Raw genomic sequence first — 18,067 nt, 5'->3', positions numbered from 1 at the left:
TAAGGAAAATCTTCCTAAAAATTAAAATTTCCCAGAGTAGAATGGATTACCTAAAGAAGAGACTGGGTTCTTCTGTACTTGAGGTTTGATGATCACTTCTCAAGCATGCTGCGAAGGGAATCCTTTTTTCAGGTATGGGTAAGAATAGCTGGCCTCTGAGCCACCTTGCAACTATGAGATTCTGTTAATTGGTGTGATATTAGAGATTATATAGTCATAGGAAGAACAAGACGTTCAAAGAAGTTGGAACTTCCTCAGGGTCACACAGGTAGGAAGTAGCAGGCCTCTAGTACCACACTTTCTTCTCTACAATAGCTTTGTAAGGTATATATGCATATATGATTATTCCCATTTTATGGATGAGCAAGCTGAGATACAAAAAAAACACAAAGTGAGAACTAACATAGATAATAAACAGGGCCATTTAAAAAAAAACTTGCCTTATTATTTTATTAGTATAGAAATCTCCATGTGAGAAAACTCCCTCTACCAATACATATTTGCACCTGTTATTTAGCTTCTAGTTGGTATATCTTACATCTATAATTTAACTTATAGTCTTAGAGAGTTGCCCAGAGCACTAGCTTAAATGTCTTGCTCAGGGCCACGCAACCAGTGTGGGAGAGAGAGAGGAGATGAATCTAGGTCTTCTTGATACAAAGTCTAGAAAAATTTAAGTATCCTGTGAGTAGTCCTGACATTTCTGGGCATACAGAGTACTCTGGGCATATAGAGTACTCTCTATAATAAGAGCAGCTCCGTGGTGTGATGGATAGAGTGGCCAGCCTGGGGTCAGGCCGATTCATCCTCCTAGTTCAAATCTGACCTCCGACATGGTGCCTCAGTTTCCTCACCTGTAAAATGAGAAGGAAATGGCAAACCTCTCCAGTATCTTTGCCAAGAAAACCCCAAATGGGGTCACCAAGAGTCAGACACAACTGAGCAACAAACAAAATGTGAGTACTTTTAATTTATTGTATAGAATTTCCTCAGGGAGTAAGAAAGATAGCAACATCTTTATGATGCGAAGAAAAGATCAAGTCAGCCAACAAGCCTTTATGAAACAGTTCCTATGTTCCAGGTCCTTTCCTAAGCTTAGAAGATACCAAAGAAAGGCGAAAAGCAATAAAAAGCAATGTCTGCCCACAAGCAGCTCTAAGTCTTATGGAGGGAGGATCTTGTGTACACTGTGCACCAGCAACAGTACATGGGAGGTAATCACCAAGGGCAAGTACCCGAGGAAGGGGAGAATGGGAGTAGGAAGTGGCCAAGAAAGACTGCCTACAGAAGTAGGATTTGAGCTGAGTTTTGAAGTAAGACAGGGAAGCTAGCACAGGGAGGTGGGGAGGGAGACCTTTCCCAGCATAGTGGACAGCCCGTGCAAAGGCATGAAGACAAGAAATAGAATGTCATGTGTGAGGGATGGCAAGGTAACCTGTGTCACTGGAGTACTCTGAGGGCAGTAGAGTGTAACCAGACTAGAAAGCAGGAGGCTGTGAACATTGTTAGAACATAGGTTGTATTCAGGTAGAGCAAGTCTGGTGATCCAATATGGGACTTGGGGGTATCCTGAAGTCAACATGAGGGCACAAGATACTGGGAGAAAGACAAATTTTACCTACTTTACTCTGTTGCTTTGGGTTAATCATAGGTTTATAATAAATGACATTTACTCGAGGTATAAGTTTTGCAAAACACTTTTCATACATTCTCTGACATAATTCTCAAGATAATCCTGTGAGATAAGTGCTACAATTATTATACCCATTCTTATTATTATTCAGTAATTTCAGTTGTGTCCAACTCTCTGTGACCCCATTTGGGGTTTTCTTGGCAGAGATACTGGGGTGGTTTGCCATTTCCTTCTCCAGCTCATTTTATATGTGAGGAAACTGAGGCAAACAGGGTTATTTTCCCCTGGTCACACAACTAGTAAGTGTCTCACTCAGATTTGAACTCATGAAGATAAGTCTTCTTCACTTCAGGTCAGCATTCTGTCTACACTATGCCTGAGGAAACTGAGATTCAAGGGTAAAGGGACTTGCCTAGGATCACACAGCTATATTATGAGTCTGAAAAGGGATTCAAACTAAGGTTTTCTTGACTCCCAGTGCAATACTCTATCCACTTAAGATTATTAGAAGTGTGTTGTGAATGTGAGAAACAGATTTATCCATCAGTGAAAAAAGGTCCCCAATATAGAGTTTAAATTGAATTCAAAACAGTTCATCTCACTAAGAGCCAGAGGAATTTAGTTTGTGACATTGAAGAGAAAATATAAGTCCTTAAAACTCTGCCCCATGAGAATCTGTCTCTTAATCTGTATAGCTACTACACCTGAGATGTTTTCTCAAGTTTCCCCACTTGTTATGCTACACTACTCAGGAAAAAAACATGAAAACTATGTGGCCTTTTTCTTTTATCAGAAGAGGTTGGGAGCTTTTGTAGCACCATCTAGTGAAGCTTAAGGAGTTTTGCATAATTGATCTATCTTCTGAAGAGTAAGAGCCAAGATTTGCAAGTGTCAGAAAGAAAACCTCCCTTTCTCACTCTCAAGGAGTTTTCTTTCCTTTTCTCAAGAAACTGAAGCTAGAATGGGGGTGTTTAGAAATTAGTATACTTAAAGTGCCAGCCAGTGCTCTTCTGGAAATCAGATTAGACTGAAGATAAAATTTCTAGGATGGCGTGTGAAAAATATTCAAAGTGCATCTGAATCGTGTGCTTGGACCAGAAGGATCTTCTTCCAAATCTTACCTGGTTACTTTCAATGCCATGCCCTGTTCCTAGGGCAGCATGCCATCTCACATAAAAGTGTCAGCTATTGGAAAATGGAGACATTAGAATTTGTTACCCAGATGGCTTGGAGTACATCTTTTTTATGTAAAGATGGATACCCTTTGGTGTGGTAAGCAGCCAAATGAAGTATTGCTTTGGGGACTCTGCAAGAAAGAAGAGAAGGAGGCAATAGCCTGATTGACTTCTTGAATCTTTCCTTCCCTTCTCTCTTTATATTCTAGCATTTTGCTGCTAGTAGCACCACTATAACAAGCAATAGATTTGGAGTCAAAGCACCTGAGTTCAAATCTTAGCTCTATTGCTTAGTTCACTTAAGTGCTCTGGGCCTCAATTTCCTCAGCTGTAAAATTAGGAAGTTTGACTGGATGATCTCTGAGGCCCCTTCCAACTCCAGATCTATCTTCTCACAGTCCTGTAATATAGTACAAATGCATCATCTAAGATCTTTTTAATATACAGACAACAGCCTTACTTACTGTGAATAACATCCTAGAAATACATAAAATTAATCAAAAGAAGCAAGGTGGCCTTCTGAAAATGCTCTCATACATTCATGACTATTAATAACCATATCTGATAATTACTCATGTATGTGATAGTTAATTTCTGAGAAACATGGACAGAAGATTTGGGTTATTTAAGTGGCTTCCTAAAATATTAATAAAATTAAAAGACTTTCCCATAGCAGAGCTATATTTAGGGAGATAGCAGTTGATATAGGAGAACAACCAAGCATTTTGAGCATCCACCATCGACTTCAAATTGTACTAGGCAGTGGGGATACAAAGAAAAAAGTAAAAGAGTGCCTTCCCTCAAGGAGTTTATGTTCTGTTACTAGAAATTTCATATACATTTATATGGATGGAATAAAATACAAGGTAATTGAGGGAAAAATTAGCAGGTATAGGAATCAGAAAAAACTCCTGAAGGAGGCAACTAGGTAGATTAGTGGCTAGAGTACTTGGCCTGGAGTCAGGAAAACCTGAGTTCAAATCCAGCCTCAGACACTAGCTCCTGGAAAAATCACTTAACCTCTGGGGAAGGAAATGACAAACCACTCCAGTATCTTTGTCAAGAAAACCCCATCGACAATATGGTTTGTGGTGGCCTGAAGAGTCAGACACAACTGAACAACAAAGTTTATTGAGTCGGGATATAACATGAGAGACACAGCAAATTAGAGGAGGTAGAGGAGGAGGAATGAGGGAGGGTAAATTTAGGGATGCAATACAATTATAGGAAAGACATTAGATCCCTTTAACTACAGCCCCTCCCAAATCTTCAGGGTACTCTCTTGAGATTTCCAACTAATAAGCATCTAAGAGAAGACCATGGCAGTTTCCTATTAAGTCCCAGCAGAAAATGAATTCCAGAGGAAATAAAGCCTGAGGAAGATTAGCCTGAACCCACTATGCCAAGAAGAATATACACCTTTAAATTAAGAGTGAAAATCTCCTTTCACGTTTTTTTCTCCTTCTAGTTCCCAAGCTAATAGCAGCAGATTTGAATACAGGAGTATCTCAACAATGGAATGAACTAGAGAGAAGCAGTAAGAGGAGTATGTATGGACCATTAACAGTATTGATTTCTCAGGGAAGCAAAAGGAGGTCTGATAGTCCCTTCTAAAATCATAAACACTCTGAGAAGTGATGTTCTTTAAATATCCTTCCACCCGAACACTGGCATGATTTTTTTCCACAGCTTTTGTAGGTATGGAACATTTTTCATATGTGAGACTGAGCACCTGGGGACATCTAAGTGTCACCCAGCCCCAGCTGTTAAGCCCAGGTGATAAATAGCTAGTAAGAAAGGCTTCCGTGATTCTGTTCCTAATCAGCAGGTAAATTAATTGCGGCCAGCCAAGGGTTCATTTTTTAGAATTGGTTCCATCCTCAAATCAGCTTGTTCTCTGATGCTTTGGAAAGACTTTATTCCCTGTAGCTACAGTATTAAAGTCCCCTTTAACCTATAACCTTCCCCAGGGTCTTTTAAAGGAAACACTTTCATCTTATCTCCTCTACTGACCCAGCTATATCAAAAGCTACTCATTTTCTCCCAAGGATTCCTTATAAAATAGATCCAGTGTAATTTGGGAAATAACTGGGTGATATAAAAGGGAACCCAAACAGCTGTTAGTGGCTTCTAAAACATCCATTAGTGCTTATGAATAATGAAATGTGATCATGGCAGTAACTGACCCAACAGCTTGTAGTTACAGAGAACTTTACATGTCTTATCTCATTTGACTCCTTAAAAACCTGTGATAGGTATTGCAGGTAGTACAAGTGTCCCAAGTCATTTATTCAGTCATGTCAGACTGTTTGTGATGCTGTTTGGGGTTTTCTTGTCAAAGATACTGGGGTGATTTGCCATTTCCTTTTCCAGCTCATTTTACAGATGAGGAAACTGAGGCAAACAGGGCTAAGTAACTTGCCCAAGGTCACACAGCTAGTAAATGTCTGAGGCCAGATTTGAACTTAATAAGATGTCTTCCTGACTCCAGGACCAGTACTCTATCCACTGCACCACCTAGCCCCAAAAGTCTTAGTGCAGTTTAAAATTATATTGGCTTAAAACTTTACCACCAATTTTGGGACACACTACAGTTTTATCCCCATTCTTCAAAGAGGGAGGTAGCATGTTTTCAGTGTGGCACAATGGCTAGAAAACTGACCTTGAGTCAAGAAGATTGACTTTCAAGCTCTGCCTCTGACATAAATTAGCTGTGTAACCCTGCAAAAATCACTGGACTTCTCAATGCTCCAAGGTATCTAAGTAAATAAAAGACATATACACCATGGCTTGCCATGGGCGAGTCTTCTTTGGGAGAAGAAGATCCTTACTTAGCTATATCTCACTGCACTGATACCATCTAAAAACATAACTAAAAGTAAATTACAGATGAGGAAACTGAGTCTCTAAAAGGTTATGTGTCTTGTCCATAGTTACCACCTACTGACTTGTAGGTGTCAGAAGCAGGATTAGAACTAGGGTCTTTCCTGACTTTGAGTCTAGTATTCTTTCCAATGTACTTTGTACTGAAGAATTGTTAAATGCCACCTTGTCGTCAGACTCTGAAAAGGGACTTCTTTTGCTGAAGAAGGGAAAAAATAAAGTTCATTTTAATGCCTCCTTGTCATTAACCTATAGTATTTATATTTTTGTATCCCCATTCTTTTCAGCCTCACAAAAACCTTCTGAGGTAGATATACAAAATACTATTATTCTTTTTTATAGAGAGTGAAACTGAGGCAAATGGAGTAAGTTAGCCCTAGATTACAAAGATTATAACTCTCAGAAGCAGTGGGCTCTAATTCCTGCATTCCCTCCCATGAGTCAGGCTGCCTCCCCAGCAGTAAGGCTCATGTAGGGTCACTAAGCAGCACAGGGCCTCAAATCAAGAATACTTAAGCTGAAGTCCAGCCTCAGATATTTACTAGCTGTGTGATATCACAACCTCTGTTTGCCTCACTTTACTCAACTGTAAAAATGGGGATGATAATAGCATCTACCTCACAGGGCTGTCATGAGCATTGAATGAGATACTTTTGAAGCCCTTAGCATAGTTCCTGGAACATAGTAGGCTCTCTATAAATGCTTATCCCACCCCACCCCCCAAACTATGCTACAAATGTCCCAAATGTCTTAGTATGTTTTTAAACTTTAGTAACTTCAGGGGTATAACTACTACAGATTTACCCCAAAAAAAGCATCATTTGAAAGTTTATTTGCTTAAATTTACCCTTATTTACCTTTGTGAATTTTGAATAATAAAATTTTAATTTTAACAAGATGAGGCACCCTCCCATCCTGTATTGCATTGCAACTTTCTGGATAACACTTTTTCAGGCCAGAGGATTAGCCACCTCAGTCACCTGATCTGTGTCCATGAGCCTTTTTCTTCTGGGGTCACGTCAAAAAGGTCATATGTGCATCAAAACTTCACTCTTTGAGTGACTTTAAGGTTATAAGTGTGATCTCAGCTACTGAGTAGCAGCTAAGGAAAGGTTTTTTTCTACAAAGTTTGAAAAGCAACCAGCGGGGCAGCTAGATGGTGCAGTGAATAGAGCACCGGCCCTGGAGTCAGGAGGACCTGAGTTCGGATCTGGCCTCAGACACTTAACACAAAAAACTAGCAGTTTGGCCTTGGGCAAGTCACTTCACCCCAAATCCCCTCCAAAAAGCAAAAAAAAAAAAAAAGCAACCAGAGCTATGTATGGCACAAAACAATGGTTGTGTTTAATTTTTAAAAGAAACATGTCATTAACTTTGATTTTTTTTATAATTAACCTTTTAAATAATGCTTTTGCAAGTTTGTAGCATTTATATTTCTGAAGTTATCCAAGTTTAGATCGACGCTGAAATCTTTGACACACCATATATTGAAGACATAGATGCCTCATTTCTATCCATGTCCCTGGGAGGCTTTGTCGCTTCTGTCCACATTGCTCTGGTTCAAAAACTTTTCAAATGAATCTATTTTCAAAATGGGGCAATGAGTCAAACCGAGAAGTCCTGATCTTCAACCAGAGTTGAGAGGAAGCTGCTTTTGAAAATGAGTCCTTGAGATCTGTGTGACCCCAGGGGGATGGGAGAAGGATTTCCATTTCTGAAGTGACAGAGATGCTTTAGGCAAAATAATAATACACATCACTGAATGGTAAGCCCTGCTTTCCTCTTCCTGGCAGAACTGTCCTGCAGCTCCCCTCTAAACACCAGCACCCCCAACACACTACACACACACACACACACACACACACACACACACACACACACACACTCACTTATTCTGCAAATGAAGTTATAATAGCGAGGCTTGCCTTTTCCATTTGGAATGCTTGAGTGCTCCCTTGGTGAACTTCAGCTTAAGGAAAAGGAAGAAATTCTCCCGAGCTTTGGCAGTCTAAAGTGCTACACAGCTGATCACCAGGGAATCACAGTTCTCATTCTCAGGTTTTAACTATTTCAAAGTAAGATATGAGACCTAGGGATAGCTCTTAAAGGATGAGGAGAGCCGACAGAATCAGTACATCCAAAGAAACCATGAGAGATTTCCAATTCTTCAGAAGCAAACCCAGGAAGTAAGCTTACCCCTAACTTAAATTTGCTTTACAATTGCCTCCTGGGAATTGAAGAGATTAACCTGGCTGCTGGCCTCCTACCACTCACAAGCCAGGACAGGTCCTTAAAATGTATGAACAGGAGCAGTCTTTGCATTCTCAGCTATGGCATTTTTGACAAACCCCATATGAACTTTCAACTCCATCTTTATGTTTAGTCCACAAACTGAGAGATACACACCATGGTTTACCACAGGTAACAAAGATGATTTGGCTAAGGCTGTCACCATAAAGGGAAGAAAATGAAAGATTGGGAATTATTAAGTTGAGGTACATGCAGGGGTCTTCCTCTCATAGGGTGACTACATGCTGGTCTCTGGATCATTGCTGTCCTATAGAAACTCTGGGTAGTGGGTGTGTCCCTACTAAGCACTAGTAAGTAACCTGCTTCCTTGCAGGTTAAATACCTTCCTCTGAAAAAAAAAGAAAAAAAAAGAAAGAAACCCTGGGTAGCTAAGAGATACTGACTAAGTGGAGTATGATCAAGAGGAGCTGAGAACTTAATCTAGAGCATGAGAAAGATATCAGTTATTAAGTGCAAAAACAATGGATCCAGATGGTAGGAGAACCAGATTCTAATAGAAGACAAAACATGAATGAGAAATGACAGTGTGAGGAGAGGGTATCCACACAGGGGTGGGGCAAGGATGCTGGTGAGGAGCTGGAACAGTCCAGAGGGTGATTTGAGCTGGGGGTGAAGTGAGCACAGCCAGGCACCCTCAGGAAGTACTGATCCTGCCCAGGGGTTCACTAATCAGACAAATAGTAGATATGGATACAAAGAAAGGTAGATGGTAGACAGATACAGAGCTGGAAGGAAGGAAAGGAGAAAGAAAGAGAGAGAAAAAGGAAGGAAGGAAGGAAGGAAGGGGAAGGAAGGAAGGAAGGAAGGAAGGAAGGAAGGAAGGAAGGAAGGAGGGAGGGAGTATAGGACATATCTGTTCCTTTTCACTGGTACATGGATGGAGGGCATTCCCTCTACTTGCAGGTCAGCTCTGCAATTTATAATATTAGAGAACTGTATGGAGCCATGAAGAGGTTGTGACTTACTCATAGCCAGTCCAAACAGTGTCAGAGACAAGTCTTTATCCCAGGTCTTTCTAACTGAGGCCTACTCTCTATTCACTATTCCAAGCTGCCTCTGCAGAAATGTAAATAATTACAATTAATAATTAAGAATAATAATAATAACCACCAAAATACAAACTCTTATTGATCTACCTCTTTAAAGTTTTGAAGTCTCTTCTTCAAGAGAACCATGGGACATAGTGATGTAACTATACTTTCCCTTTTCTAGAAGCAAAAGGCTCAGTGAGGTTACCTCACTTTCCCAACACCCCATAGCTATTAAATGGCACAGCCAGGATTTGCACCAAAGTCTTCTCCCCCCAAATCCAGGGCCAAGATCAGAATAACTTTCCAGAGCAAGAAATGAATGGTGGAGATGAGCGAAGAATTTTTCTCAGTACTAAGCAGCAACTTCAGTCAGAAATCTTTCAAAACTATTTGTTCATGCATGAATGCATCCATTCATTCCACAAGAACTTATTAAGCATAGACTATAAAAGTCAGGCACTATGTGAATCCTACAGATAAGAATACAAAATAAAATAGCTCCTTCCCTCAAGGAACTTACATTATACTAGGAAGAAAAAATATATATGCAGGTGAATCAATGAAAAATGTATACTACCGTGTTTCCCCGATAATAAGACACTGTCTTATTATTTTTTTTTTTGGACAGAAAAACACCAGAGGGCTTATTTTCAGGGGAGGGCTTATTTTAATGAACATTGACAGCAATTTTAATAAACAGGTAAATGTGAACAAAAAAATGTACCTTTTTTCAATAAGCAAATAAGCAAATCACTGGGGAAGAACAGGATGATGCGCTCACTGCTGCAGCTCTGATTGGATGCAGCTCGGAGCGCAGCATGAGTTTCAGGGGGGGGGGCGGGACGGTGCATACAGAGGGTACCGTAATGTAGCGTGTAGCGCAGGGGATCACCTTCACTATAGTAGCAATCTCAATAGGGCTTATTTTCGGGGAAGGGCTTATTTTACAGGAATCTTACACAGTAAGGGGAGGGCTTATTTTTGGGATAGGTCTTATTATCAGGGAAACACGGTAAATAAACAGAATAAATTTGGTAATTTGGTTGGAATGACCCCTATCTCTTAGACTAACATTTGCCCTGTACGGTTAATTAAAAGCTTGTTTTAGTCTTAGAATCTGTATGCTAATTCTTATGAAAGATTAATGAGTAGTTGAGTTAAAAAAAAATAAACTGGATACATCTAAACCGTATTTTTTTCTCTTTCAATTTGCATTTCACAGCTCCGTTCAATCCAAACAAAGGAATAGATAGCATTGTCAAGTTTGACACTTACGGAGATGGAATGGGTAGATACAACGTGTTCAATTTCCAGGATACTGGTGGCAAATACTCCTACCTGAAGGTTGGTCACTGGGCTGAAACTTTATCATTGGATGTCAATTCAATCCACTGGTCCCGAAATGCGATCCCCACCTCCCAGTGCAGTGACCCTTGTGCTCCTAATGAAATGAAGAATATGCAACCTGGGGATGTGTGCTGCTGGATCTGTATTCCCTGTGAGCCCTATGAGTACTTGGCCGATGAGTTCACCTGTGTGGACTGTGGGCCTGGGCAGTGGCCCACTGCAGACCTGTCTAGCTGTTTTGACCTTCCAGAAGACTACATCAAGTGGGAAGATGCTTGGGCCATTGGTCCCGTCACTATCGCATGCTTGGGCTTTATGTGTACCTGCATGGTTGTGACGGTCTTTATCAAACACAACAACACACCTTTGGTCAAAGCATCAGGCCGGGAGCTCTGCTACATCTTACTCTTTGGAGTAGGTCTTTCTTATTGCATGACTTTCTTTTTTATCGCAAAGCCGTCACCCGTCATCTGTACTCTGCGACGACTGGGTTTAGGCAGCTCCTTCGCAGTATGTTATGCAGCCCTCCTGACAAAGACAAACTGCATCGCCCGGATATTTAATGGGGTCAAGAATGGTGCTCAGAGGCCGAAATTCATCAGCCCTAGCTCTCAGGTCTTCATCTGCCTGAGTCTGATCCTGGTACAGATTGTAGTGGTGTCTGTGTGGCTCATCCTGGAGGCCCCAGGCACTCGAAGGTACACCCTCCCTGAGAAGCGGGAAACGGTCATCTTAAAATGCAACGTCAAAGATTCCAGTATGCTGATTTCACTTTCCTACGATGTGGTCCTGGTGATCTTATGTACTGTCTACGCCTTCAAAACGCGGAAGTGCCCCGAGAACTTCAATGAAGCCAAATTCATCGGTTTCACCATGTACACCACCTGTATCATCTGGCTGGCCTTTCTCCCGATCTTCTATGTGACATCCAGTGACTACAGAGTAAGTCTTTTCATGCCTTTTCCACCCTTTTTCATGTTTCCTTTACCTACCAAGCACTTAATTAAACCAACACCTTATACATAACATTCCTCATTCATATCCTCCAGCAAATAGCCCTTCTATTGTGAATGTCACAGTGGACCCTGCACTGGCAAGAGTTAGAATCTTTTTGAATAAAACCACGACTTGGTCCCTAGAGCAGCCGTGTTGCTCTAACAGAGCAGGTAATGGTCCACCATGGGTCTGTTGGGATGCCTTGGCTTGTGGCTTCAAACTGAAAGATGCTTATAATAACATTTTAGAAATAGCAAACATCCTGAATGCCATCACTTGGTATTCAGATAATTTTTAATTGCTCCCTAAAATAGACTCAAAGTCAATGTTTCTCTCTTCTATCCTCTTTAAAACTTGGTGCATATCATCTTTGGATTTATGAATTTACTCCTATAAAATACTTTTCTACTGCTCACCTCAATGCAATTCATTTCAGTTCAAGACATATTTCCTTGAAAATGCCTCCTCTGCTAGGCAAGCTCAGCCCCACAGAAAGCAGAAGTGTTTTAAAGTCCCAGTGGATTGATGACAGTTTGTCTGACCCACTGAGAAGACTCCCAGCCTTTAGCCATCCCATTACCCAGCTGTAGGAAGACAAAAACACATCAAGATATTTCTACTACATCCTCTAAGGAGAATGGATTTGAAGGATTTCCCTTAGTTCATTGTAATATATTGAAAGAACATTGACTCTGGAATCCCAAGATCTGGTTTCACATTCCATTTCTTAAACTTAACTATTTGAGTGACCTTGGTCAAGTCACTTAACTTCCCAAACCTCAGGTTCCTTCAGTAAAATGAAAGTCATTGAGTGATACATGGCTGAATGAAATGAGATAAATGAGTGAATGCAAAAGCTTTATGTGCTCACAAACATCAAAGTAAGACAGTCCCTATTTTCAAGGCAGCATAGTGTATAGAGAGGGCTAGACCCCGAGTAAGGAGGAATTGAGTTTGAATCTTACCTTAGACAAGGAGTGGGGAATCTGTGGCCTCAAGGCTATATGTGGCCCTCTAGATCCTCAAGTGCAGCCTTTTCACTGAATCCAAACTTCACAGAACAAATCCCCTTAATAAAAAATTTGTTCTGTAAAACTCGGACTCAGTCCAAAGGTCATACCTGAGGTCCTAGAAAGCCACATGTGGCCTCAAGGCCACCGGTTCCCCACCCCTTCCTTAGACATTTCACAGGTGTGAGACCACTTATCTTCTGCAATCACTTAGCTTCTCTTTACCTCAGTTTCCTCATCTACTAAATGGGGATAATAGAAGCACCTACTTCCCAGGGTTCTTGTGAAGATCAAAAGAGATACCATTTGTAAAGCACTTTGCAAACCTTAAAGGTGATATATAAATGCTATTAATATTATAATTACTTTTGTTGTTGTTTTTCAACTATCTGGCTCTTTGTGATCCTGTGAAACATACTGTTCATGGGGCTTTCCTGGGCAAGGATATTGGAATGATTTGCCATTTCCTCTCAGGTGGATTAAGACAGACAAAGGTTAAGTGACTTTTCCAGGGTTTCACAGCTAGTATCTCAGGCTCGATTGAATTCAAATCTTGCTGACTCCATGCCAAGAATTCAATCCACTGAGTCACCTAGCTACCTCCACTATTATTATTATTGTAATTAAGAGGGAGAGACAATACATAGTAGGTTTCATCTATAGAGATGAAATGGCCTCTGAGGTCCCTTCCTGATTTAATCTTTGATCCAATAACCCTAGAATGTGTTTCTTAAATTTAATTGTGTTGGACAGTGGTTAGAAGGCAGGTCTTGGAGTTAGGAAGAACTGAAAGAAGTCCTATAAGTTGTGCATACAGTGTCTGTGTATCTTTGTGTGTGTGTGTGTGTGTGTGTGTGTGTGTGTGTGTGTGTGACTTAACCTCCCATTGTCCCAGACAACTCTCTGAGCCTGTAAGTTACTGGTAAGCTGCATGATTATATCAGTGGAAGAAGTTTATACAAGCAGAGTTCCTTCATATTGATGAAACTTTCCCACTAAAACAAGAATAACAATTACTCTAACCCGCACATGACAGAAGGAAACCAAGCACAGCTGATGATGCCATTGTTTTTATCGCATTTACATGATGCACTTACAATGTGGAGACTTCAGCCCAATCTCCCCTCTTTTATCATGCAGCATATCCACCCATTCCAGCTTTTCAAGGTGTTGAGAACATCCCTCAGTTCTAGAGAGGTTTCCAAAATTGCCCTGAACATCTTGATCCAAGATTGTCCCCAAAGAATGAGCTCAAGGATTGTTGTTTTCATAAGCTACCTCTGGTCATGTGTTTGTGTAGTCTTCAGCCAAAGTGATTCCATTTTAACCTTAACCAAAGATGTAACAAACTTGGTGCATAGCAGCTACCTCTCCATCATAATCATATACAACTTGTTCAGTCATTCCCCAATTGATGGGCATCCCCTCAATTTCCAATTCTTTGCTGCCACTAAAAAAGCTGCTATAAATATTTTTGTACAAATAGGTCCTTTTCCTTTTTGTTTTTTGTCTCTTTGGGATGCAGACCTAGTAATGATACTACTTAGTCAAACAGTATGTATGGTTTTATAGCCCTTTGGGCATAGTCCCAAACTGTTCTCCAGAATGGTTGAATCAGTACACTACTTCACCAAGAGTACATTATTGTTTTAATTTTCCCACATCCCCTCCAACATTTTTCATTTTCATTTTCTGTCATATTAGTCATTCTGACAGGTGAAATGTAATTTTAATTTGCATTTTTCTCAACAATAGTGATTTAGAGCATTTTTATGTTACTATAGATAGCTTTAATCATTTTGTCTAAAAATGCCTGTTCTGGTCATTTATCAATTGAGAAATGACTCTTATTACTATAAATTTGACTCCATTTTTATATGTTTGAGAAATGAAGTCTTATCAGAGAAACACACTGTAAATTTTTTTCACAGTAATAATTACCAACTATGTATTTTCCTCCATCCCATTTTTCCTGTTTATCCTACTCTCTCTCCCCTTTTGCCCTGTTCATTCTCAAGTGTTTTGCTTCTGATTTTTACCTCCCCCAAACTGCCCTCCCTTCTATTAGCTCCCCTCTGCTCTCATCTTCCTCCCTTCCCACTTTCCTGCATGGTAAGATAGATTTCTACATGTTGGGTCCTTTACAACATGAACAAGAAAAACTAGGAAAGCAGAATAGGAATTAGAAAAATGACCTCACTCTCTAAAAATACAACAATTTCTGTAACTCTTTGAAAATCCTTAAGACAAGATATTGGGGAAGCTTGATAGAGCCTTGGAGTCAGGAAGTCCTGAGTTCCTGTATGTTCCTCTACAGCATACTAGCTATGTGACCTTGGGCAAGTCATTAACCTCTCAGTACACCCAGGCAACTCTCAAACACTACAAATTGCAGAGCAAGTGCTGAGATGCCTTAGAAAAGGGAGTTTGCAGCTAAAATCCCAAAGGACAAGATATGGGAACCAGTTCAGAAAAGTGCAATGGCTCAGATTATAGGAATCACTAAGCAATTTGTAGATTTATTTTCCCTGGATTAAAGCAGAAAACTACAGAATTTAGTGCAACCCAAGTCCCAAATCCCATTCATATGGGACTCTCTCTTCTTTGGAGATCAATTAGGGTTACATTGGTTACTTGGTTACTTTGGTTCATTAGTTTACTGCTCGATAGAATCTCCACCCCCCATCCTAACTCAGTCTCTCTTAGTATACTTCATTCTTCCTTTTAAAAGAATATTTATAGAGCCATCCTTAGCAGAAGTGATTTGGGAGGTTGGGACTACAAATAATTACCAGGGTAATTAGTCTGAACTCTGGACACAATGGTTTAAAATGATCATTCCCCAAAAGATTCACTACCCAACAGAAAATGCTTCGTCATAAGCATGTAAACTTCCTTAGCATTTCTGTTTTAAAACTACAAAACATGGATTTCCTTTTCATTGTTTGTTTTAGAGTGGCACTAATCCAACAGAGTGGTCAAGTGGTTTTCTTTTCTGGTAGAAGGATCTGAGTCCTGGAAAAATTCCAGGAAAATTCTGAGGCAGATGTAGAGGTGACTGAGAAGTTTAATTTATTTAGTAAAGTAAAAACTAGTCAAGGAACCTGATAGTATTAATTATTCTGTTCTAGTGGTGTGCTGGCAAATATTTGACAACCAGCTCTCTGAGGGGGAAAAAGAACTTGATATCCTTTGAAGATTAATTTGCTTTATTATCATTTTCTCCATCACTTTCTTAAGCCTAGATATCACAAAAATAATACATCAAGCTCTGATTGATTTGTATGTAGGGCTTGCTGATTTCTGCAATTGAAATACACTGAAAATTTTACAGCTGACTCTGGTAAGCCAGTTCCATTTGTCTCAAGTAGACCTATTTTGAGTCTTCATTGCTCTCCCACAAACAGTGGCAGTCTCAAAAGGATGGCAGCCTTCCTTGGAATGAATGGTTTCAATCAAGTGGTAAGATCAGGAACCAGATTGCAAGGAGTTAAAAGAGAGAGCCATAACTAAGAATTCTTGTGTCCAGGGCAAATTTGGTTTGGAGCAAAAAGGTATTGCAGAGGACAGTCCACCGTGGATTGAGGTCATTCCCATAAAAGCTTCCAGAGTGTGGCTGGTAGTACTCAATATCCCAACCCCTTGGGAAGAGACATAAGAGGAAAGAGAGAAGGCAAGGTAGATGGTGACCTCAGGAGAAGGATTCTGTGGTGACAGGACCCTGAGGGTATTGGCCTGGTGCATACAGAATAAGGAGCTGGTTATATAAAATAGCAAAGTGTAATTACTTGAGAATCAAACAGGAAGAAAATATGTCTCACTGGAAACTGATGTCCTGGGACAAAGCTCTGGTCACTGCTGCCACTATGACTCTGTTAAGTAAGCAATAAATATAGATGATTAAAGGAAGTACATATGATCAATTATCAGCATCAAGTAAAGATTTTAGAAGGATGAGGGAGACCTTGTCATGTTTATAAGAAGCAGGGAAAGGAGCTAGGTGATAGGACAGGTATAGGAACTGGACCTGTTATTATTGGTATTGAGAATCCCCAGATGAAGACATGCTTCTGTCAGTTAAGGCTGACCTCTTCTCTACAACTTTTTAGTCTAAAGAAAGGTGACAAGTTTAAGCAACTCACCCAGAATCATACATCTAGTAAATGTGAGGCAGGATTTAAACTCAACTCTTCCTGTCTCCGAGGCTGGTGTTCTATCCACTATGCCATAGGTGATAAAAACCTTCCTTCCTCCCAAGTTAGGAGTGACCTTTCCTCAGAACCACATGTACAGTTTTGCTTTGTGCCTCTCTAACATATTGGGCAGTTAGGAGACTCCCTAGGAGCAGTAGGCCTGGAGTCAGGAAGACCTGAGTTCAAATCTAACTGCAGACACTTACCAGCTGTGTGACCCTGGGCAAGTCACTTAACCCTGTTTACCTCAGTTTCCTTATCCATAAAATGAGCTGGAGAAGGAAATGGCACACCACTCCAGTATCTTTGCCAAAAGGGGTCACAAAGAGTTGGACATGACTGAAAAACTTCTCAACAGCAGTAAAACATACTTATTATGTACTATTCTGTATGATAGTTACCTCTGTTTGTCTCATCTCCCTCCTAGAAGAGTATAGTGGAAAGAACCTGGACTCATAGTCAGAAGACTAGAGTTTGAGACCCAGTTTGCTAGATTATTAGCTATGTGGCCCTGAAAGGGAGAAGGCAAGGAGTGGGAGAAGGGAGGGACAAGCATTTATTAAGCCATGCATTGTGTCTAAGTGCTTTACATATATTATTGCGTTTAATCCTCACAGAAGCCTTGTAAGGTAGATGCTATTATTATCTCCATTTGATAGCTGAAGAAACAGAGTTCAAGAGACTTGTCTAGGGTCACACAGTGTCACATCTGTAAATGTCTGAGGCTAGATTTGAACCATGTCTTGCCCACTGTGCCACCAGCTCTCTCACTTCCCCTCCCTGACCAACTGCGGTTCCCTCATCTGTAAAATAAGGGGATTGAGGTGGGATGATGCTTAAGGTTTCTACCAGCTCTAACAGTCTATGAATACACTAGGTCATAAACCTTATTAGTGCAGGGAAAATGTCATATCTGCTCAAAGTCTGTAACTACTGTGTATACAGTTTTGTAATTGTTTAGTCGTTGTTCAGTCATGTCTGATTCTTCGTGACCCCATTTGGGATTTTCCTTACAAAAATGGAATGATTTGTCTCCTCCTTTGGTTCATTTTACAGATGAGGAAACTGAGGCACAGGGTTAAGTGACTTGCCCAGAGTCACACAGTTAATAATTTGGGACCAGATTTGAAGAAGATGAGTCTTCTTGACTTCAGGCCTGGCACTCTGAACTATGGTGCCACCTAGCTGCCCCCACATTTAATAAACGCAGTATGGCACAGAAAGCTGCCTTTGAAACAGAAAAACTTGAATTTAAGTCCTGTCTCTGATACATACTTGCTGTGTGACTCTAGGCAAAACACAACCTCTCATTTCTCTAGAGAACTCTAAAATTTTAAGTTTCAGAGAATGTGTCGACTTGCATTGGTACCCAGAGTGTCTTCATCTGGGAGTTCTCGGTATCAATGAAATCACAGGTCCAGTTCTTTTCTTATGCTAGGAATGAAAGAAAGAAAGAAAGAAAGAAAGAAAGAAAGAAAGAAAGAAAGAA

General features: G+C 40.4%; 1 protein-coding gene across 1 annotated transcript in view; it reads left to right on the top strand.

Annotated features, from left to right (window-relative positions):
• LOC138176014 (metabotropic glutamate receptor 3) overlaps positions 1-18,067 on the top strand; it is a 273,180-nt gene that overhangs the window by 234,111 nt on the left and 21,002 nt on the right. The window contains exon 4 of the mRNA XM_069106717.1: positions 10,255-11,321. Within this exon, the coding sequence (XP_068962818.1) occupies positions 10,255-11,321 (1,067 nt within the window). The remainder of the gene's footprint in view (positions 1-10,254; positions 11,322-18,067) is intronic.

This window comes from Petaurus breviceps, unplaced genomic scaffold, assembly GCF_028583685.1.
Source record: "Petaurus breviceps papuanus isolate PSGF00001 unplaced genomic scaffold, PetGlider_PUasm1.0 80, whole genome shotgun sequence".
Classification (NCBI taxonomy): Eukaryota; Metazoa; Chordata; class Mammalia; order Diprotodontia; family Petauridae; genus Petaurus; species Petaurus breviceps.
Note: the sequence above shows the minus strand (reverse complement) of the source record. Positions and strands in the feature narration are given on the sequence as shown.